The 21,066-nt window shown below is 37.9% G+C and overlaps 1 protein-coding gene across 1 annotated transcript in view; it reads left to right on the top strand.

The window, feature by feature from the left end:
- ORC5 (origin recognition complex subunit 5) overlaps positions 1 to 21,066 on the top strand; it is a 2,154,202-nt gene that overhangs the window by 598,074 nt on the left and 1,535,062 nt on the right. Inside the window, exon 9 of the mRNA XM_044087287.1 lies at positions 16,029 to 16,119. Coding sequence (XP_043943222.1) covers positions 16,029 to 16,119 — 91 coding nt within the window. The remainder of the gene's footprint in view (positions 1 to 16,028; positions 16,120 to 21,066) is intronic.

Here is a 21,066-nt window from a genome sequence, read left to right on the forward strand (position 1 = left end):
AAAGTGGCTACCCTGTCTTTTCCTTGAAAGGGAATATTTATGTATGCCTTTCTTCCCCTTCATCATCTGACAGGAACTCTGCCCAACATCAGGCAGGACTCTCCCAAAATCCTGCTGGTAATTCCCTTTGGGCCCAGACAGCACTGGTTCCCCCTTCTTTTTTTTCATCTGACCAAGGGCAATCACCACAAGGTTAATCACTGGGTGGGTCGGTCTTCTTACACAAGACTCTACTCTTCAAATGACATGGGTGTTGATCCCTTTTATGCAGCTGTTTTCTGAGGGCATGCTTTGGGTTCTGCAGGAGGCCAGGAAACTCACTACTAGAAATTCATATGTCTAAATGGGAAAGACTTTCTGTTTGGTGCCTGTCTTGCCATGGGGGACCCCTTCTCAGTAGGATTCCTGTGATTCTTTCTCATTTGTGTGATCTGCTCCATGTTGGTTTGGCATATTCTTGAGTCAAAGCTCACCTTGTCAGCTATCTCTGCTCGTCTGCCCTTGAACCCTACTTTGGCCTTTCAGTTTGAGGTCAAATTCTTAAAGGCTTCCTACATATCAGGTCCCCAAAAAGTCTAGTCCTCCTTGGGACCTCAGTTTTTTTCTTGAGTCTGGTAGTTAAGCTTCCTTGCATCTTTGTACTTGGAAGAGTGTTCTCTGCTTTTAGCTCTTACTTCAACCAACGAAGTGTCTGAGCTGCAGGTTCTAATCCTCCTTTTATGCCCATGGTGGTTAATGAGTTGTTGCTTAATCAGTCTATTCAACTTCCTTTCTTTTTTCCTTCTCTGCAGTCTGACAGTGAGAAGGTTCTCCACACTTTGGACTTGCATAGGCAGCTCAGATATTATTTGGATAAAACAAAGATTGTTCACATGTCTGAGCAACTTTTTGTTTATTTTCATCCCAGGACTTTGGGTTTAGCTGTTTCCAAGCAAGCCATATTGTCCTGAATCTCTAAGGCCATTACCTTTTGTTATTCCTTTCATGGCAAATGTCTTTCTTTGTCTGTAAAGGCACATTCTGCTTGGACAGTTGCTTCTTCTGGTGCCTTGAAGGGTTTGAACACCAGTTCCACCCTTGAAGCTGCTACTTGGTCCTCGTTTTATACTTTTACTAAGCATTACAAATAGGATGTTGTTTCCAGGGTCACCAGGGCCATCATGCATGGGTTTGTAGAGGGCTGTTCAAAGTCTTGCTTCCATTCTTGTTAGCTTTTGTACTCTCCCCTTCAGTGAAGAATACTGCAACAGTGATATGGAAGGACATAGTACAGTCCTTCTGTTCACTGTTGGCAGTATTCAGTCCTTCCCTACTTTCTTTCTTCCTCTGTTACGACTCATACGCTTGTCTTTTGTTACCCTTCTGGTCGAGGGGATTTTGTTTCCTTTCCCTTCTGGATGTACATGTTCCACGTTGTCCTTGGGAGTATTTTGTCTCTTCTGGTGCAGATCTGTCCTGAGCATTTGTGTCCATACATCACCTTTATGACCTATGTGGGGAGCATACCTGTGACATACAGGGGCTATAAAATCTAAAAGCTTTGGTTTACTGGCTAGATGTTGAGCTGTCCTTGGGAAGAGATCCCTTCAGTGAAGAATACTGCAACAGTGATGAAAATGACATCTGCTGGTATGGTAAGATCTTACACGACTGTACTTTCCACAACACTAAAATGTCATTTTCTGGTTCTAACAATGACAAAATAACATCATCTGCAAATAAAGCCAACTTATCTTGATTACCATGCCAATTATATCCTTGAATATCTGACTCCCTTATTTTTGTTGCCAATGGTTCTAAATGCAACACAAATAAACAAAGGAGAAAGAGGACACCCCTGCGTGGTTCCTCTGTTTAAACCAAACTCATCAGAAAAGAAATTCCCCCACCTTAATTTTCAGCTCTGATCCCTCATATATCCTCCTGATTAACTTCCATTGCTCTATTCATAAAATCCCATCTTACTCTGTCGAATGTTTTCTGTGCATCAAGGCCCAATAACAACAGTTGGATTTTCTTGCATTCTGCTTCCGTCAGTATCATCATTGTTCTGTTGATTTTGTCAAATGTTTGCCTCCCCTTCACAAAACCACATTGATACATATCTATCAATTTTGGCATCACCTTTGCTATTCTTTTATCCATTATAGACATAGGCACTTTATAGTCATGGTTTGAAATTGAGATGGGCTTATATGAAGCTGGTTCTGATGGTTCTTTGCCATCTTTAGCTGTTACAGCCACCACAGCTTTTATCCAGGATGTTTGTGCTTCTCCTTCTTTTAAAATACTGTTAAATCCCTCCAGATCTTTTATTGCTTTCTTCCCTCCTAGCTTCCAGACTTCCACAGGAATACCATCTGTTCTGGAGTCTTTCCTGTAGATTAGTTATACGTCACCATTTTTATTTAATCGCCTCCTATCGTAACTGTTAATAATGGAGCCTCAGCTGCCTCTAATCTTGGCATATTTAGTTCTTCCATAAACATTTTTGTTTGTACTTTTGCTCGATTCCCACATTTCTCTGCTTTTATACAGACTTTCATAAAATTTCCGAAATATTTGTAATATGTCTACAGCATCTCAGGGAGCCTGTAACAAGGAAAATAACCAAAACTGTGTAACAACCAATGTTCTTCGTGTTTCACTGTTGCAGTCATCACATTTGGGTTATCTGCCTGCAGGTAACCCTCAGCCGGCCTGAATACCAGAGTCTTGGGATTTCTACGTCGGATGCTGTCGCTTCTTCGATGATGTCAGGTCGTCGGGGGTTTAAAACATGCAGCCAACGCTATCACATCAGTCTTTATTGTCGTGCAGTGCCCGAAGCAGAAGCAGTTTGCAAGTGCCGGTCGGCTGACTCCTGAAATTTTCGTTTCTAGTTTCAGACCTGAAGTCTTCTAAAAGATAAGTACCCCATTGGGGATCCTTTTTTCTTGCTCTAACCGATGTCAGAAAAAATTAATAATTGTCTTGCTTGTGGAAAGCAAATACCTCAGAGATTTTCATTCTTACTGCATCACCTGTTTAGGCCCAGACCATGACATCCCTCGCTGTCGGTTTTGTGCTTTATTCAACACCTGAACTATCCATCGTTGGGCAATTTTTGTAGCTAAATATTTTTGTTCTTTATCTCTGTACTCTGAAATGGCGTTGGTAAGCCATCCAACTACAGATCTTCCGAAAAAACGTAAGGATAAAGACAGGGACAAGCTGGATAGGTTCAAAACTGCAGAAGACGCTACCGTTAAGCTAGTAGCCAGTACGCCGGTACTCAGTGAGGCACTTTCTCAGCCCTTGATACCAGCTTCTACAGATTCGCAGGCCTCTACTGAGACCAATTCGGAGTCCGGTATGCCACGAGATGTTTCTTCGACTATGGAACCTGCGGATGTCTCTACCTTGGATGAGTCCAGAGCCGCTGTGCAGGCACCGGCTTCTGAGGGTGTGTTCAGGCCTGCCAATTTTCATATTAAACCGACGACTTAATTTCAAGCGAAAAATACTGAATTTCTCAGGCCTAACATTCGCACTATGCCTAGGAAACTGACGACCAAAACTCATTCTCAGGCCCACAAGCCTCAAAAACAAATGATTAGAATGGCTAAAGACCTTATTACCTTAATTAGGGGAAGCCAGGCTTCCCCCTCAGAGAGACCTAGAACTGATTTTCCTTCTGATTCTTCTGATCAGGAATCTGATATCTCTGTTCCTTCTGACTACCAGGACATACCCTTATCTACCTATGAGGATTCTGATGCAGAGGATTCCATTCCCTCTACTTTCCCCTGCAGAAGATTTTTCTTTTGGTGAAACTCTGCATACCATTAGGGAGCATTTCCGCTGGGAAAGCCAGGACTACTCTCAGTCTAAAAAGAGACTCGGGGACTTTTTAAACCTGCCTCAGCACAGGCCTGTAGCTATCCGTCCTGTTCTGGAGATTGTAGATGATGTTTTCTTGGAATCCAGCCTTATCCTGGATACTTTGCCTCCAGCTCCCAGGAAACCTGACCGGAACTATAGAGTACCTGACTCTCACAAATTCCTTTTCAAGAATCTACTGCGGATCCAAAAGGCATTAAGGCTACTACTGCCAAGAATCCTACCCCTTCTGGCAGGGATTCTAGGGCTTTAGACAGATGGGGTAAGAAGGTATACACCTCTGCTACTTTGGCCATTAGGGCTTTAAATTGCCAGTTTCATATGTTAAAGTATCAGCAGCATATTATGGAGCTAATTAAACAGAAAGTGATGTTGATTCCTGACTGTGCAGAACACAAAGATCTATAAGAGTTAATGCATTCTGCTGACCAAGTTGGTAAACATACTTTGCAGTGTGGTTTTGATGCTTTAGAAGCATCTTGTAGGGCTGCTGTCACTGGGTCTGTTCGTAGAAGGCATGCTTGGCTTAAGTAACAAAACTTGCCAGATCATGTCAAAGCAAAATTACTGGATGCACCCTTAAACCAAGAGCGCTTATTTGGCAATAAAGCAAAAGAAGTTCTGAAAAAGATGGAGGAGAAAGCTAAATCTATGCAAACTGTTAGATTTCTTACAGGTACAGCCACCTAGATTCAGTAGGCATTGGGCCTTTCAAAGAACTGGTCCTTTCCAGTCCCTTCCAGGCCTTCTCAGTCCAAACCCAGGGGCAGCAGACCACCAAGACTTCAGTCTCAGGTTATGCAAGGATCTAAGCAGTGAGGTGCTCCCATGTCCAAAACGGGGAGTAGTAAGCCACCCCCCATGGTAAACTTGCCAAGGTAAACTTGCCAATGACTTATCCTTAACTCCCCCAAGCCTTGCTCAAGTATTTGCACCTTTAGGAGGAAAACTCACCCTGCATGCAAAAAACTGGGAATACATTACCCAAGACAAATGGGTTTTAAACATTGTTTCCCTAGGATAGAGATTCCACTTCAACTCACTCTCAACCCAAAGTGGATGGCCAGACCTCCCCCCAAGCCAGTGGGTGGAGGCCCAAAAGAAAGTACTTTCTCTCCTCAGCATCTAGGCTATTCAACCTGTCCCAGCAGAACAAAGGAGACAAGGTTTTTATTCAAGACTGTTCCTGGTTCCCAGTAGAGAGAACTCCTGGCTTCCTATCCTGGATTTATCTATTCTCAATGCCTTTCTGGTGGTTCCAAAATTCAAAATGCTCTCTCTCCAACAGCTGCTTCCTATGCTAACCAAGGATGCTTGGCTGGCAACGCTAGACTTAAAAGAAGCTTACCTGCACATCCCCATAAGGGAATCTTGCAGGAAATACCTTTGCTTCAGGACAGGCTCTATGCAGTTCTCTGTATTTCTCTTTGGATTAACTACTGTGCCCAGGGTATTCACAATGTGCCTAGCTCCAGCCCTTTCGTTTTGCAGGCAGAGAATTATTCAGCTTTTACCCATACTTGGATGATTGCCTGATTCAGGTGGAAAGTCAGGAATCGCTACTATAGCACCTTGCATTTGTAAAGAGACTTCTAACTTCACTGGGGTACACCATCAATGAAAAGAAATCACACCCCTGCCAACAGATTGTATTCCTGGGAGCAAGCTTGAACACAACTTCCCAGATGGCAGTCCTCACTCCAGCGAAACAAATTTATTTGACAACTTACTTCAACTTACTGGCCACAAAGACCCAGCTATCTGCAAGGAAAATACTGCAAGCTCTGGGGTTCGTGGCCTCTTGCATTCTGTTAATTCCATATGCAAGACTGTGCATATGAGGAAACTTCAAAGGTATCTAAAAAGTTTATGGTGTCAACATTCTCAGGGCCTGGAAACATTGATTCCTATCATTCCGTGTCCTAGGGCAGAGTTCCTTTGGTGGGCAGAGGCCTGCAGCCACAACAAGGGACTCTCTTTCACTCTACCCCCTGCCACCCAAACCCTAACAGATGTATCAGACTATGCATGGGGGGCTCACATGGCAGGGCAGTGCATTCAGGGCAAATGGAACCCAAAGCAGATGCACCTGCATATCAATCAAAAAGAAATGTTAGCTGTACAGGGCAACTATTGGTAAAGACAGACAACACCACAACTACAGTTATGTGGTACATAAACAAGCAGGGGGGAACACATTCCTACCCACTCTGCAGACTAGCCATGGCTCTGTGGAACACAGCCTTGAGCAACCAATTTATTTATTTTATTTTATATTTATTTTACATTTTTTGACCAGGCTAGTCTAACTGGATACATGTCCATTTTCAGTAGAGGCCCGGGGAGATCAGCTCCAATACAGATAAATGAAAAACTTAGTAATCAATATACAAAATAAGACTAAATAAAAATATTCAAATTAAACAAGCAGATTTCAGGTACATCAACACAAAAAATAAAATAAAAAGATGACTAAATAGCAGCATTAATTATAAAAAAAAAAATATTACAGGTTAAAACATAGTATTCTGTGAGGATAAAAAAAAGCTTGTAGTGCAAGAATGCTTACACTGTACAATATGCAGTTATAAAACATAGATAAATTGAAAGGCTAAGTAAGGTCAAGAGAGGAGACAGGTTAATTATATACAAAATATAAAAGGAAAAAACAAATATATTATTCAGTAGGAAAAGTATAGGGAGACTTGGCACAGTGTGGTTTGGGAGGAAATCTATATTTATAGGTAAAATAATATGTACTAGTTTATGAGTAGAGAGGGACAGGCAGAGCTAAGTTTAATCAGGTGGATAGTACCTAGTCAGGTTTAGTACAGGGGCACAACCAGTGTGTTCTAAGGTAGGGTTTTAGTCTATTTTTAAAGAGTGATAGAGAGGGAAGAGAGGAAAGGTCACTGGGGAGAAGATTCCAGGTTTTTCCAACAGCATTAGAGAAGAGTTATTCACCAGCTTTGTTGTTAGGTTTAGAAGTATATAGAAGATTTTTGTGTGAGGAGCGCATTGATTTCAGATTTATGCATGGAGTGATGAGGGTAGATAGACTAGGAGTACAGGAAGGTTTATAAAGAGTTTTATGGGCAATGGTTAGTTGATGGAATTTAATCATGTTTTGTAATTCAAGCCATCCAAGCTGCTTTATATTTATGCAGTGGTGGGTTCTGTAAGGGTTACCTGTTGCAAATCTAGCGATGTTATTGTAGGAAGATTAAAGTTTGCTGAGGTTATTTTTAGAAAGGTTAGTAAAAATAGGTGAGGCATAGAGGCGGGTCGAAATTAGATGAGTATGTGCTATGGTTGTTCTAGCTGTGGGAGAAAGGTAAGATTTAATTCTATAGAGGGAGCCAAGGTTTTTATTGTATTGTTGATATGGATGTCAAAGTTCAAATTGTTATCAGTGGTGATTCCCAATAGTTTGGTAGTTGTGTAGGGTGATATAATGCTGCCATTAGTGGATATAACTGAGAAATCAAGTGGAGAGGACTTGTGAGTTGGATTGAAGAGGAGGAGTTTAGTTTTTTTGGGATTCAAAAGAAGACAACGCTGTGTAAACCATTGTTCAACTGTGCTAAATGCTTTCTGGGTAAGAGAGAGAAGTTCAGATGTGGATTTGGCTGAGCATACAAGTGTTGAGTCACCAAGTGAACCTACAAGCTCAATTCCTGCCAGGCGAACTAAATTCACTGGCAGACAACTTCAGCTGAAATTTCATGGACCCACACAAATAGAAACTGGAACCCAAAATATTCAAACGTTTGGGGAACAGATGGGGGGGCACCAGAGATGGACCTGTTTGCTTCCCCTCAGAGCTATCTTTTGAACAAATACTGCACCAGAACTCCCCACAACCAAGCTTGAAAGGAGGATGATCTGTCCTTTTCCTGGGAAAGCCTTTCAGTCTATGCCTTTTCCCCCTCTGCCTCTCCTATTTAGAAAAGTGGAAAAGATACTGTTCCTGGAGCCATTCTCCGGGGATGGGAATATAACGGTGCCCAGTTTACCTCATATACTGGATTACTTAATAGAAATGCTCCACAAGGGCCTATCCTTCTCTTCAATTAAGATTTATGCCTCAGCCATCTCAGCTCATTATAATACAGAGCCACCCCTCTTCTCTCATCCTCTGGTAAAGCAGTTCCTTAGAGGGTCCAAAAATTTAAGACCCCCTAGGAGAGCTCTCACTCCAGCCTGGGAGCTTAACTTTGTATTGGAAAAACTTGCACCCCCCTTTGAATCGGCTGCTACTGCAGAGTTGAAATTCCTGTCATGGAAAACAGCTTTACTTCTAGCCATCACTTCAGCAAGAAGAAAGTCTGAACTGTAGGTCCTTATGGTAGTGGAACCCTTCATTATCTTCCATGTGGACAGGGTTTCCCTCAGAACTAACCCATCTTTTATGCCCAAGGTGGTGTCTAGTGTGGCTTTAAACCAGTCCATTCATTTGCCTACTTTTTTCCCTAATCTTCAAAATAAACGGGAAAGGATACTGCATTCTCTAGATATGCACAGACAGCTTAGAGTCTATTTGGACAGGACTAAGCCTCTCAGAAAATCTGACCAGCTGCTTAGTCAGCTTTGCTGCAGGGGCAGAGGGGAAGGCCATTTCAAAGCAAACCATATCTAAATGGATAGCACACTGCATCCATTGCTGCTACAAGCACCATGGAAAACCTACCCCACAGGGGATAAGAACACATTCCATTAGGGCTACATCTACCTCTACTGCATTTCTTAGAGGAGTCCCTACCAGGGACATCCTGGAAGCTGCGACCTGGAGCTCTGTACACACTTTTACCAAGCATTACCACTTGCTTATCTTTTCTAAATCCAGAGCTGGATTTGCTACAGCAGTCTTACAGGGCCTGATTGCCAGGCCTAATGCTTCTTAATCTACCTCCACCCTTTCTTAGCTTTGGGAATCAACCAAAATGTGATGACTGCAACAGTGAAACATAAAGAGCATAGTACAGTTATGTACACTTACAATAAATGTAGATGTTCGAGTGTATTCAATGTTGCAGTCCTGGTAACCCTCCTTCCAGCCCCCTGATCGTCTTTTCTTTCAACTATCCTTTTTGATTTGGCATATCTTATACTATGTGTATTTGCTTTTTGCTGGGGGTGTTCCACACCATATAATTGCTTCCTATTTTGGGGAGCACCTGACATCTGGCGCAAGAAAAACTGATGTAATGGTGTTGCCTGCATGTTTTATACCCCTGACGACCTGACGTCATGGAAGAAGCCGCAGCACCCGATGCAGAAATCCCAAGACTTTAATATTCAGGCCTGCTGAGGGCTACCTGCAGGCAGATAACCCAAATGTGATGACTGCAAAAGTGAATACACTCGAACATCTACATTTATGGTAAGTGTACACAACTGTACTTTTCTACTTTCTGTTGCACAAGTTGTTGAGCTAAAAGCTTTTTGCTAATATCAAAAAACAATTGCGTAACAGAAATCTTTCTAAATTCATGCATATTATCAAGGTAGTCCCTCATTTTCTGTTTAGCAATCTGCAGTTGCATCTCTTCTTCTTCTTTGAGACTCCCCCATTCTTCAGTACTTTAACTTTTGTCAGTCCCGCTAAATACTTATCGTTACTTCTTAGCCATCTCTCGCTTTCTTTTATTTCTACCTTATTTTTAAACCCCACCTTCATTTTATCCCACTCCCAAGTTATATTTTCTGAAGAAGTTTCTACCTTCTGAAATAACTCCTGAATAATTTCCACTACTCATCCCTTAAATTCCACTCTGTTTAAAAAATGGGTGAGGAAATGCCAGTTTTTATTTTTTTATTTCACTACCCTTCATTTTTATTTTAGTTATTATGGGTGCATAATCTGAAATAGTTATTGAATGAGTACCAGAACTTCCAGTTAAATAACACATGTTCCTGTGAAATATAATTTCTGTCTAGCCTAGCCTAGTTTATGTATCTTGGGGAATAATACGTAAATTCTCTCAGATATCATACTGCTGAATTCACATCTTCCAAAGAGCCTCAATAAATCCGAATCACTATTATGATGTTTGAAAAAAATGTGACACTATAGGGCTTGTTAGAATTTTTTGACATTTTGGATGTGTTCATGTATGATCATTCCAAGCCGACATATGGTTGCAGTTGAGGTTCTTTATAATCCAAACCAAGGAACAAAATTGTACTTAAAGAAAAAAATGTTCACGGAGGTAAAGGCTTACTTATTATTCATTATATTCATCATTATCTTTTACACCATTACACTTACAATACATGAAGTTTTTATATATATAACATATATATAAAAAATGTTATTTGATTTTTCAATTTACAATACATACATCTTTGAAATAATTAATCATTATATCAAATTTTAATATGGCATATACAATTTTCAACAATTCAACATTACACTGTATTAGTTTTATACACGAATTCCTAAGAGAGATTTTTGTTATTTTGATTTTAATGGAATGAGTAATTGAATAATTGATTATTTATTTATTTAATTATTTAATGAATTCATTAATTGTGTTTGTATTTATATGCTGCTTTTTTCACCACAGTCTGAAGAAGTCACTTAGATGAAACCTAGGTCAGCTGTGGTGAAGGTTGTGAGTTTTTGTTGGATTAAAGCATCTTTTGGGTGAGCCTTTGCCTCCGTGAACATTTTTTTCTTTAAGTACAGTTTTGTTCCTTGGTTTGGATTGTGGTTGGCATACATGGAGGAAGAGATCTCCCCTGTCAACATCCAGGTGCTTTTACAACAGATTCAGGAGCAACTTCGGGAACACACTGCCTTAATTCACAAGTTGAGTGAATCTAAACAGAGTTCTACACCAGTATCTTCTAATGAATACAGCCTGGGGCTTCCTTTAACTCAAGCTACTCCTGTGGTACGTTTGTCAGGTGTTGATGTTGTGGAAGAAGGACATGCTTCAGGTCAGCGACAAAACTGTGGTTCAAGGTTTAATAAGAACAGTGAAATCAACGTATCCAAATTGCGTGGAAGTTTGTTAACTAATTCATATATTTTCCAACAAGATAGTGGCTCTGTACCTGTGAAACAAGTTCCTGCTACGAACAAATCTATGGCCACACTTTTAAAAGATTTTGAGAGAACACTTTTTAAACTGAAAAGAACGCAGCTAGAAACCAGTTATTTGACCAGAAACATTGAACTTAGACTTGTACCGAAAGGTTTACGTATATGGCGTTATCCTAATGGATGCGATAACAACAAAGATATGATTAAGGAACTGCATTATTTGTTTGATTCCACTGGTGTACAAATTATGGAAATCATGGTCAAGTACAATAAAATTAAATCTGAGAAGTTGATTACTGAGCTTGATACGCTTAACTCTAAAATAACACAAGATCTGGTCTTTGACCAGTATTATACTAACTATGTGAACATTATCAATGACGTAGATCATTGTTGTGATGTGTTATACAATAAAAAATGTGATAAGCTTCACAGAGATTCTAATATATACAAATCTGGGTTTGTTTACCCCTACGATAAGAAGGACAAAGTTAAATCAATGCTTAAAACCAATGCAGCCAATCAAAGTGTTAGCTCTGTGGGCGTAACTACACCGGAAGTAATGAGGAGCCCAAATAGCATGTTTTTCTGTGAGAGCGACCCTTTAGAAGATGGTCCAAGACGCTCAGAGAGGTTGAAGCGTCTAGAGCCAGTCCGAGAAGAATACGAAGATAATCGAAGGGGAGCAAGAGCAAAAGTAGCATTTCAAACAAGATCGAAATTGGGCCAAAGCTGCAAGAAGGTAAACAAAAAAGTATACTGCTTACATTGCCCTACATATTGTGATGATGAATGTATCATTTGTTGTAAAACTCAAGGTTGCCATGATTCAAACCAGTTTGTAAGCAGTGTATCAGTGGATTTAACAATGAATCGGATTGACTGTTTTTTGTCAGATATAGGGGTCGAGTGTGACTTAAGTGGAAGTTTATTTCAAGATAACTGGTTTGATAACATTTTTGAGAAACATGGCAAGGATAACGAAATTGAAATAACTTTTTCTACGAATATCATGCACGATTCATTCGCGAGCATTAATGGTTTTCACAATGCTGTTGATTTTCGAGATTATGCTGTTAACTCGCAAGATGATTACATATTTGATGTGGAAAGTACTGGTTCTAACAAAATGTACATTGACAAAGATTGGTCTTCGATTAATGGTGATAACAGTAAAAATAAGGCTGTTTCTGTTAACAATGTAGCAGGCACAGAGGTGTGTTTATTACACAGTGACCATGACATTGACACGGACGAAATGTTTAATTTATCACAATTGCGTGTTTATAATGTCCCAGATTTTAATTTTAATTTTAACAATAGCGCACAGGCACTTTTCGATTTAGATGGTTCTTTTTTGGACACAATGCAGCAACAAGACTCACCAGACCAATTGTTAAAAATGGCAGGGCAGATTAATTTGGTTGATGAAACTAACATTTCTTCCAATTGTTTTACGATTGATATGACTGAGGGAGAAGTTATTTTGAATGATGGTACAAATACAATATGTGAAGTAGGATTATTAAATAACCCTACTATTTTATTCAATACAGCAAAAGATTTTAAGGTATTCAATTATTCTAGTATTTTTTGGGCAACGTACATGCTGAATTTATGTCGAAAGGTTTTAATTTTGTTCCATGCAGGAAGGCCAGTATTGTTGACACTCTTACTGATTTTAGAATGTTTGTGGGAAAACTTAATTTGGCCTTGTATTTTGAGAATGATTTTACAGATGAAAGGGTTTACCAAGAAGGTATGTTACATAAACCTAGTCTATTTAATCCTCCTTATAGCAAAATTACGGAAGTTTTTCAAAATTTATGTGAACAAGATATTAGGGGGTATATGAACAATAGAGAGCAACTGTTTTTGAATAATATGAATAAAGAGGATTCTGATATTTTAAAATATTTAGGAAATTTACAAAACATACGCATTATGAAACCCGATAAGGGTAGTGGAGTGGTTATAGTTGATAAAGGTGATTATGTTAGTGAGATGTTAGTCATGCTCATGGGTGATAACTACATAGAAACAAGTAGAAATGAAATTAATATAGCCTATAAAAAGATTGATTTGACCCTAGATGACATGCTTTTTCAAGGTGAAATAAATGAGAATGAATTCAGTTTTTTGTCCAACAATGCACCAGTGGTTAGTGGAATTTTTGGTATTCCCAAAATACATAAGGGCCTTAACAACGTCAAGTTTAGGCCTATAGTTGATGGGAAGAGAAGTAAAACCACATTCATTAGTCAGTTTTTGGACACTAAATTAAAACCAGGACTACAGATTTTTCCTCAAATCACTAGGGACTCGTGGCATTTACTAGACAAAATTAAAAAAACTTGAATTTCAAAATAATATTTGTTTTGTGACCATTGATGTAATTAATCTGTTCACATGTATACCACATGATATGGGGCTATTATGGCTGGAAGAACAACAGGTATCTATGAACAACATAATATCAATTTATATGTTAGATTAATGGAAATAGTCTTAAAAAACAATTTTTTATGTTTTGAAGAACACTTATTTCGACAGTCCACAGCTGTAGCTATGGGGACAGCATGTGCCCCCATTTATGCTAATTACATAATGGCCTATTGGGAATCTAAATATGTTTTTGATTGTGAATTTTATCCCTATATTAAATTTTATACACATTATTTAGATGATATTCTTATCATATGGCAAGGGGACAAAAATATTTTAGAAGCCTTCATTCGATATATTAATCAAACAGTGTGGTTTTTAAAGTTCACACATGAGGTAAACTACAAAAATATTTCATATTTGGATATTAGGCTGATATTTGATACAACAAAGAGTTGCTTGATCTCAAAAATACATAGGAAGCCCACGTTCTCCAATTCATACCTACATTTTGATAGTTGGCATCCAGTCCACCAAAAGAAAGCCATTATCAAGGGGCAAATGGTAAGAGCAGCCCGTATGGTCAGTGAGGACGTGGACTTCCAGGTAGAGTTGGATTTCGTGACAAATTTATTTTTGAATAGGGGATACCCTAAACATATGTGTGACGAAATTAGACGTGAGATTCAAATTAAAAGGGATGGTGGTTTTTATGTACCTATTTTAAATAGTGAAAATTATTTTTTTAAAGATACAAGCGGAAATGTGAGTAGCAATGTTCCCTTTAAGGAGCATTTTTTGTATGTTTTAACCTATAATGCGGACGCAGAGTACATTATTAGAATAATTGAAAAATATTGGGAATCCTTTTCTAAATTAGATGAATTTTCTAAGTTGGCTATACATAAACTAAAGTTTATTTTTAGAAAGGATAAAACCTTAAAAGAAATTTTTGAGAACAGTACTAAGTCTGTTGAAAACATGACTAATAAAAATGTGGTTAATTTTAAATGTGGGAGATGTATGACGTGTAGACACATTTTAACAACAGGTAAACAAATCAAGATCAACCACACTTTCATAAAATTTACAGGCCATTTTGATTGTTTTTCTCAAAATGTGATATATCTTGCAAAATGCCAGGTGTGCACGGCATTTTATGTGGGCAAGACCTGCAGGAAGTTTAGGGAGAGAATTAATGAGCACATTTTAGACATTAAACATAAGAAAATGACTAATTCCCTAGCTAGGCATATTATGGATCATGACAGTCATTTTTTTAAGTTTTTTGTTATACAACTTGTCTGTCTCTCCTCAGTTCATAGGTTTGTACTAAGCTAACTGCTCTTGTGAGCCATTTTAAGCCTAGCCAATTATCCCTTGTGGGACTCAAACTCTGCACCTTGTGCTTGCAAGGCAAACACCTTAACCATTAGGCTACCCTCCCAACAACAGACTAAGGACCAACAAGGGAAGGTCTTAGATTGCCATCTTGATGTTGGAGACTTAAAATGGCAACTAAGACTCCAGGCACATATTTATCCTGGTTTGAACGAGTTTGTGTCCCTTAAACCCTTGCTGAAACTTAGGCATTTAATAGGCTGAGGCTGAATGCCTTTTTATTATCGGGCATGTTGCATATATTTTACTTATTATTCATTATAGTCATCATTATCTTTTACACCATTACACTTACAATACATGAAGTTTTTATATATATAACATATATATATAAAAAATGTTATTTGATTTTACAAGTTACAATACATACATCTTTGAAATAATTAATCATTATATCAAATTTTAATATGGCATATAAAGTTTTCAACTAATTCAACATTACACTGTATTAGTTTTATACACGAATTCCTAAGAGAGATTTTTGTTATTTTGATTTTAATGGATTGAGTAATTGAATAATTGATTATTTATTTATTTAATTATTTAATGAATTCATTAATTGTGTTTGTATTTATATGCTGCATTTTTCACCACACTCTGAAGAAGTCACTTAGACGAAACCTAGGTCAGCTGTGGTGAAAGTTTTTGTTGGATTAAAGCATCTTTTGTGTGAGGTTCTTTATAATGTATGTGTTGACATGTTCTTAGTTGTATTTAGATCCTTCTGATGTTATTTACAGAAGGATGCTTGGTTTAATTTCACTTATGATACTTTGCAAAGGCCTTAATAATGAATTACTTACGAACTGTTTAATATAACAGCTTTAGAAGTATTTTGGAACCTCATTTCATGAAGTTAGTATATGTGCATTTTTGTATTCAAGTAACTTATTTTTATTATATTTATTGTTATTCTATGAACTCATTTGTTTCAACTGAAGTATTTTTGCTTTGTTTTCATTTAAATTCATATGCATTCTGGTACATTATATTGTTCTGTTTAGTAATGTTCTAATTGAATAGCTATTAAGTCCTGTACTGTGAACCTTGAAGGTGTATGCAGAGGCATTAGTTCATTTTTGTTTTTTTACACGTTCTTCCTGGTTTCTAATAAAGTTGCTTTTTTGTGCCAAATGATGTTTTTCTAAATTTTAATGTGTGGAAGAGTTTATATTTGGCAACAGTCACAAAAGTTGTGTTTGTAATTTCAGGAAATGTCTTTATAATGGCAGCTAAGGAATGTAGCGCGTGTTCATTTACAAACACATATACATCTTCATTCATTTTTTTTTGCATTTTTTTTTAACAGCAACAGAAAGTGACACACGTAAACTCTGGAAAAATATTGAGCCACATTTGAAAACAGCCATGCAGACAGTTTATCTTCGAGAAATTTCTAGGTAATGAGCATTATGGTTCTATTTTCAGATTTTGGATAATATTTAGATGGTGCTCATGCTTTTCTTAGTCAGTGAGAACACAATGTAAATTATTGTGCAGTTTTATACAGAGCAGGAGTAGAAGTAAAATCAGCAGCTTGTTGTAATCCTTTTGAAGTATTGTAAGAATTGTGTTCAAGCTGGGCTGAAGAATCTTGTAGAAATATATATTTGAGTTTTGCAGTGGATGATCAACACTGTTCCACAGAGTCTGTCTGATATAAGCAGTTGGACGACTGCTGTTCCCCTCCGTATAGTTTCCTGTATTTCTGGATCTGTTCATTGATCTTTTGTCTTCCACACTCATTTCTGTTGCATTTTATGCAAAATATGTCTTCACTATAGTCCTGAATTTATTTTTTGCTTTTCATGTAATGTCTTCGCATTATTATTATTTTTTTTGATAGCTCTGCCCCAGCTTACTTTCTCAAGAATCCCATGCTTCCATTTGTTGTCACTTTTTTTCCTCTACCATAACTGCATTACGTTTTGTTAGCCTTGCTAAAAAATTTAAATTGTCTATAATTTCAGTACCTCATTTCAAGTGTGGCCCACTGAATCTGATTCAGAACTTATGCTTGGCATCACAGGTTGGCTGCAACTGGATGGTGTACCGTTTGAGTTCTCTGAATCCTTACTTTTGGCAGGATACTTTAATATTCTGCTTAAGCCAGCCCTTTTCTGCATAATATGGGTTTTAGTTCTGTAACACTAATATGACTTCTCCTAGATAATTTTCTTCTGCTTCACTTATCGGTATTATTGCCCCCCACCCCATGCTTTCTTCTTCAGTTCTTCCTGTAAAAGTCTTTTCTTTTTTTTTAATATTCAAACCAAAACTGAAATGGATTGGTTGAACTAGTCTAAGCTTGTATCTGTAGTTATTTTTTAGATGGTCTTGGGGATTGTTAACTTCCATTAGTAGCTATTGACTCAGACCTTGAATCATCCGTGATCAGGTGGATTTTGTTCTTCAGCTTTCAAGTGACAGTAGGCACACAACTTGTGATTACTGTAGGATCCACTGTTGGTTGATTTATTGGGATAACTGTGTGGGTGAACTGGTCAAGAGCTCTTTTCAACCACAACCCGGGTGCCAAAGCACAAAACATGTGCATATCTGTGTGTGTGTGTGTGTGTGTGTGTGTATATATATATATATATATATATATATAATGTATTAACTAAGCAACTTAAATGGAAAATGCATATACAGTGGTAGAAGTGCTGATAATAGAGATGAGATGGTCAGTTTGTATCCAATAAAAGGAACAAACTAAGAACACCTTCGGTGACCCGAATAAAACTTTAAACAAACCAAACAATCAGCGACTGAAAGAAAATGAAAGTAGCCACAAAGCCAGATAAAATTTAGCGCTTTCTTCCACTTTATTATTATCGTGAACTTCCTCAGAAAACTTTTTCTGAGGAAGTTCACGATAATAATAAAGTGGAAGAAAGCGCTAAATTTTATCTGGCTTTGTGGCTACTTTCATTTTCTTTCAGTCGCTGATTGTTTGGTTTCAATAAAAGGAACAGTTACTAGCTATAAAATAGATTACAAGCTGTATACAATGTTCTTCACTTTGAGGTGGAACTTATTTCCATTATATTTGGATAAATAAATGAGCACCATTGTATAACAAATGTCTGTGTATGGCAGACTTAAGACATTTTTATTACAGACAGCAGAGAATGGATCACAGTATATTAGTGATAAGGAGAGAAAGGAGTTATAAGAACTGTAGGAGTAGGTAATGAGACACATGTAGAGAAGTTAGATTTTTGTATTTCGTCACTAATGTGTGTCCTTTTAAATTACATCACATCACCTATAACAGTGATCTGCACTCTGACAGTGCCATTTTGCCTACCTTTGACACCCTTTCTTTAAGGGGAAAAAAGTCCTAATACCTTCCCAAAATGCAGATGGACTAGTTCTGTCAGGTTTTTTTAATGTGCTTTAAATTTGACCATGCTATGGAACTGCATCTAATTAGATTGAGAAGTAGCAATCTCTGTAAATCTTTGTCATTTCTAGTAACCAGAGTTACCTGCTTCAATGAATTCAGCAGTGTGCTTGCTGAGTATTTCTTTTATCAGTTCATTTAAACTGAATGCTAAGTTTTCTGGTACATACTTTTCAAGCACACTTTTTGTCCTTCCTGTGATGATGTGAGGTATTGTCAGCTATGCCAGAAGACGTAGGGCAGTGGATGTGCAACATATGCCAGCATAGTTAGCTGAAGTTTTGTAAAGAGTTATACGTCATCTGTATATCAAACTGATTTGCACAGGTGCTTGTGTTGAAAATGTAATTGTTAAGCTGCTTGTGTTTAAAAAAAAAAAAAAAAAAAAAAAAGTACCAACAGTAAGTCCTGATGGACAGAAAAGAAATACATATGTGTGTCAGATTGTATTGTAACTATTGAAATGAGTATTGTAACAGAGGATACTGGAAGAGAAGAGGTTAATCTCAGTCCAGTTAACTTTGAAAAATAGTCCGAAATTAGATTACTTGGTTTAGGCCATAAATATAGTAGCTTATAGTTCTGATTGCAGCCAGAGACAAAATGTCTGTGAAAAGTAGGACTAAGAATCCTACCATATTGTCCTTAGGGGTAAATTAATTGCTATCCTGGAATGGTGGAAGTTTTTGAAATAGTTTTATAGCTTCCGGATGCTATAACACATTTTAACAAAGTGCTGTGTGTGTTTATTATGACGGACATGTGCAGATTCTGGTTCAGTTTCTAGTAAAGAGGGTAATGTGGGAACCAGAAGTCAAATGACCCAGATGTATGTGATGTCATTCTGTAATCCAGCACTAAAATTATGTTTTAATACTAAATGCAATAGAAGTCTCAGAGCAGTCTATTTTTGAAACCTGACAAAGAAGGATCACTCACCCACTTCATCTTGCCTTGCTTTATATTAAGTAACCAGGGAATAGTAATTCTTTAGATCAGTCAGGGAAATATAGTGAGATTACTTAAGTACTGTTTTTCTCTATCTTTGTGAATCTGTCCATCATGTGATATTTTTAATATTTCCTGTGATTGAAACTCGTGTTTTTTGTAAATAGATATATAGCATTTTCATGTTCTTTCATTATTTGTTGTTAACTATATTTAAACTTTTCATTATGGCTGGTCTTTTAGAGAATATTTTAACCTTTGAGAGTACTTATATTTATTTGCTGACTCTGTGGCCGCTCCTGAAAGCCTTGCTGCATTTGTCAAACACTACCATTTGTATTTGTATTAATTTTAGTCAGTATAATTGAGTACCCTTATAAGAGCCTTGGAGTAACTAGTGATGGAGTGTTCTTGATGGCAGTATATACCTTATAGTCTGGGATGAGGAGGCATAGCTGGTAAATCTTTGCCAACCTTTGTCATGTATGTGTGCATGAGTGTGTGTGTGCCAGCCAGCTACTTAGAGCAGGGACACACAGCACTAGTTTCAGAGAGAAAATGGTGGAGGACTTGGCTTGGAACATTCGGCTGAGGGTTCAACTCTACAGCTGTGGTCAGTATGTGGTCTTATTTGGGGCTTGGTGAGAGAGAGAGGGAAATCCAGCCTCAGGATGGGAGTGTGTTCTGTGTGTGCTCATAAGGGAAGTTCTGCTTTGTGCAGAGAGCTGCATCTGGAAATACTATGTTTATCTATTTTTGTTCCAGTGGAATGTCCCTCACCAGTGTCCGTGGTGAGGATTGGGACTCATTGATTACTGGCCCAGAGCAGAGGCATCACATATTGATGAGCAGTGATGTAGGTATTAATTGAACTTCTATAGCCTGTACGCAGTTGTCACTGAAGGTGTGTGCACTTTCAGCAGCCACAAGGTAAACATAGAGTTTAATTTTCACTACAGTTTTATTTATTTTATTAGTTTAGTTTGTCAGGGAGAGCAGGCAAAGATGTCAGTGGAGGATTATGGCAAGCTGACAAAGAATCAGTTGGCCAAGCTGTGCAAAGCCATAATACTGCTGCATGCCAGCCTGACTAAAGAGGAGATAATTTCAGCCTTAGTTGAAGCTTTAGCCCAGACCAACAACCAGGAAGACAACCTGTCTGTCGATGGGGATGTTCAGCCACTCGGTAACAGGACATGAAAAATCCATCTGGAGTTAGAGACATGTGAACTGGAGGCCAAACGTTTGGAATTAGAATTGTCAGGGGGACTGCAGCATTTGGAGGCCGAAGAAAATGAGAGACTGTGGCATTTGGAGGCTGTAGAAAATGAGAAGCGTCGTCAACATGAGGGGGAGATGCTGACTCTTTGTCAGGGTCAGTTAGGTAATGGGGAAATGAATTACTGAACCCCAGAAGCAATAATGGTAGGTAAATTTCTTCCACAGTTTACAGAGTTTGATTCATTCAGGCCTGGCCACTCCCGGCATAACTATTGCAGTTACATTAAAGAAGGCAATATTTTTGATTTTAATATTTTTGACATTAATAATATTGAAATCAGAATCAGTCAGAAATACAACTGTAATTCGGAGAAAGTGATTTACTGTGCCATGTGTACCACCTGTTCTTGCTTTTACATAGGCAAGACTGATAGAAAGTTAAAAAATCACATATATGAACACCTATATGACATAAGGAGTAAAAAAGAAACAAATTCTCTTAGCAAACATGTTTTGGAGTATAAGGATCATAAGTTCCAATTTTTTATTATAGACAATATCAGTACCAACATGAGGGGTGGTGCATGGTCACTATTACTTGAGAAAAGAGAATTATACTGGCAATTATGTTTGAATGCCGGGAACTGGCCAGGCCTGAATGAGCATATTTCAGTTAGCCCAATTGTAAAACTAAAGGCACTAGAAAGATAAAATGTGTGTGTGTGTGTGTATGTGTATATATATATATATATATATATGTACATATATA

The sequence above is a fragment of the Protopterus annectens genome, chromosome 11.part0, assembly GCF_019279795.1.
Source record: "Protopterus annectens isolate FY-2018-M chromosome 11.part0, PAN1.0, whole genome shotgun sequence".
NCBI classification, from domain to species: Eukaryota; Metazoa; Chordata; order Ceratodontiformes; family Protopteridae; genus Protopterus; species Protopterus annectens.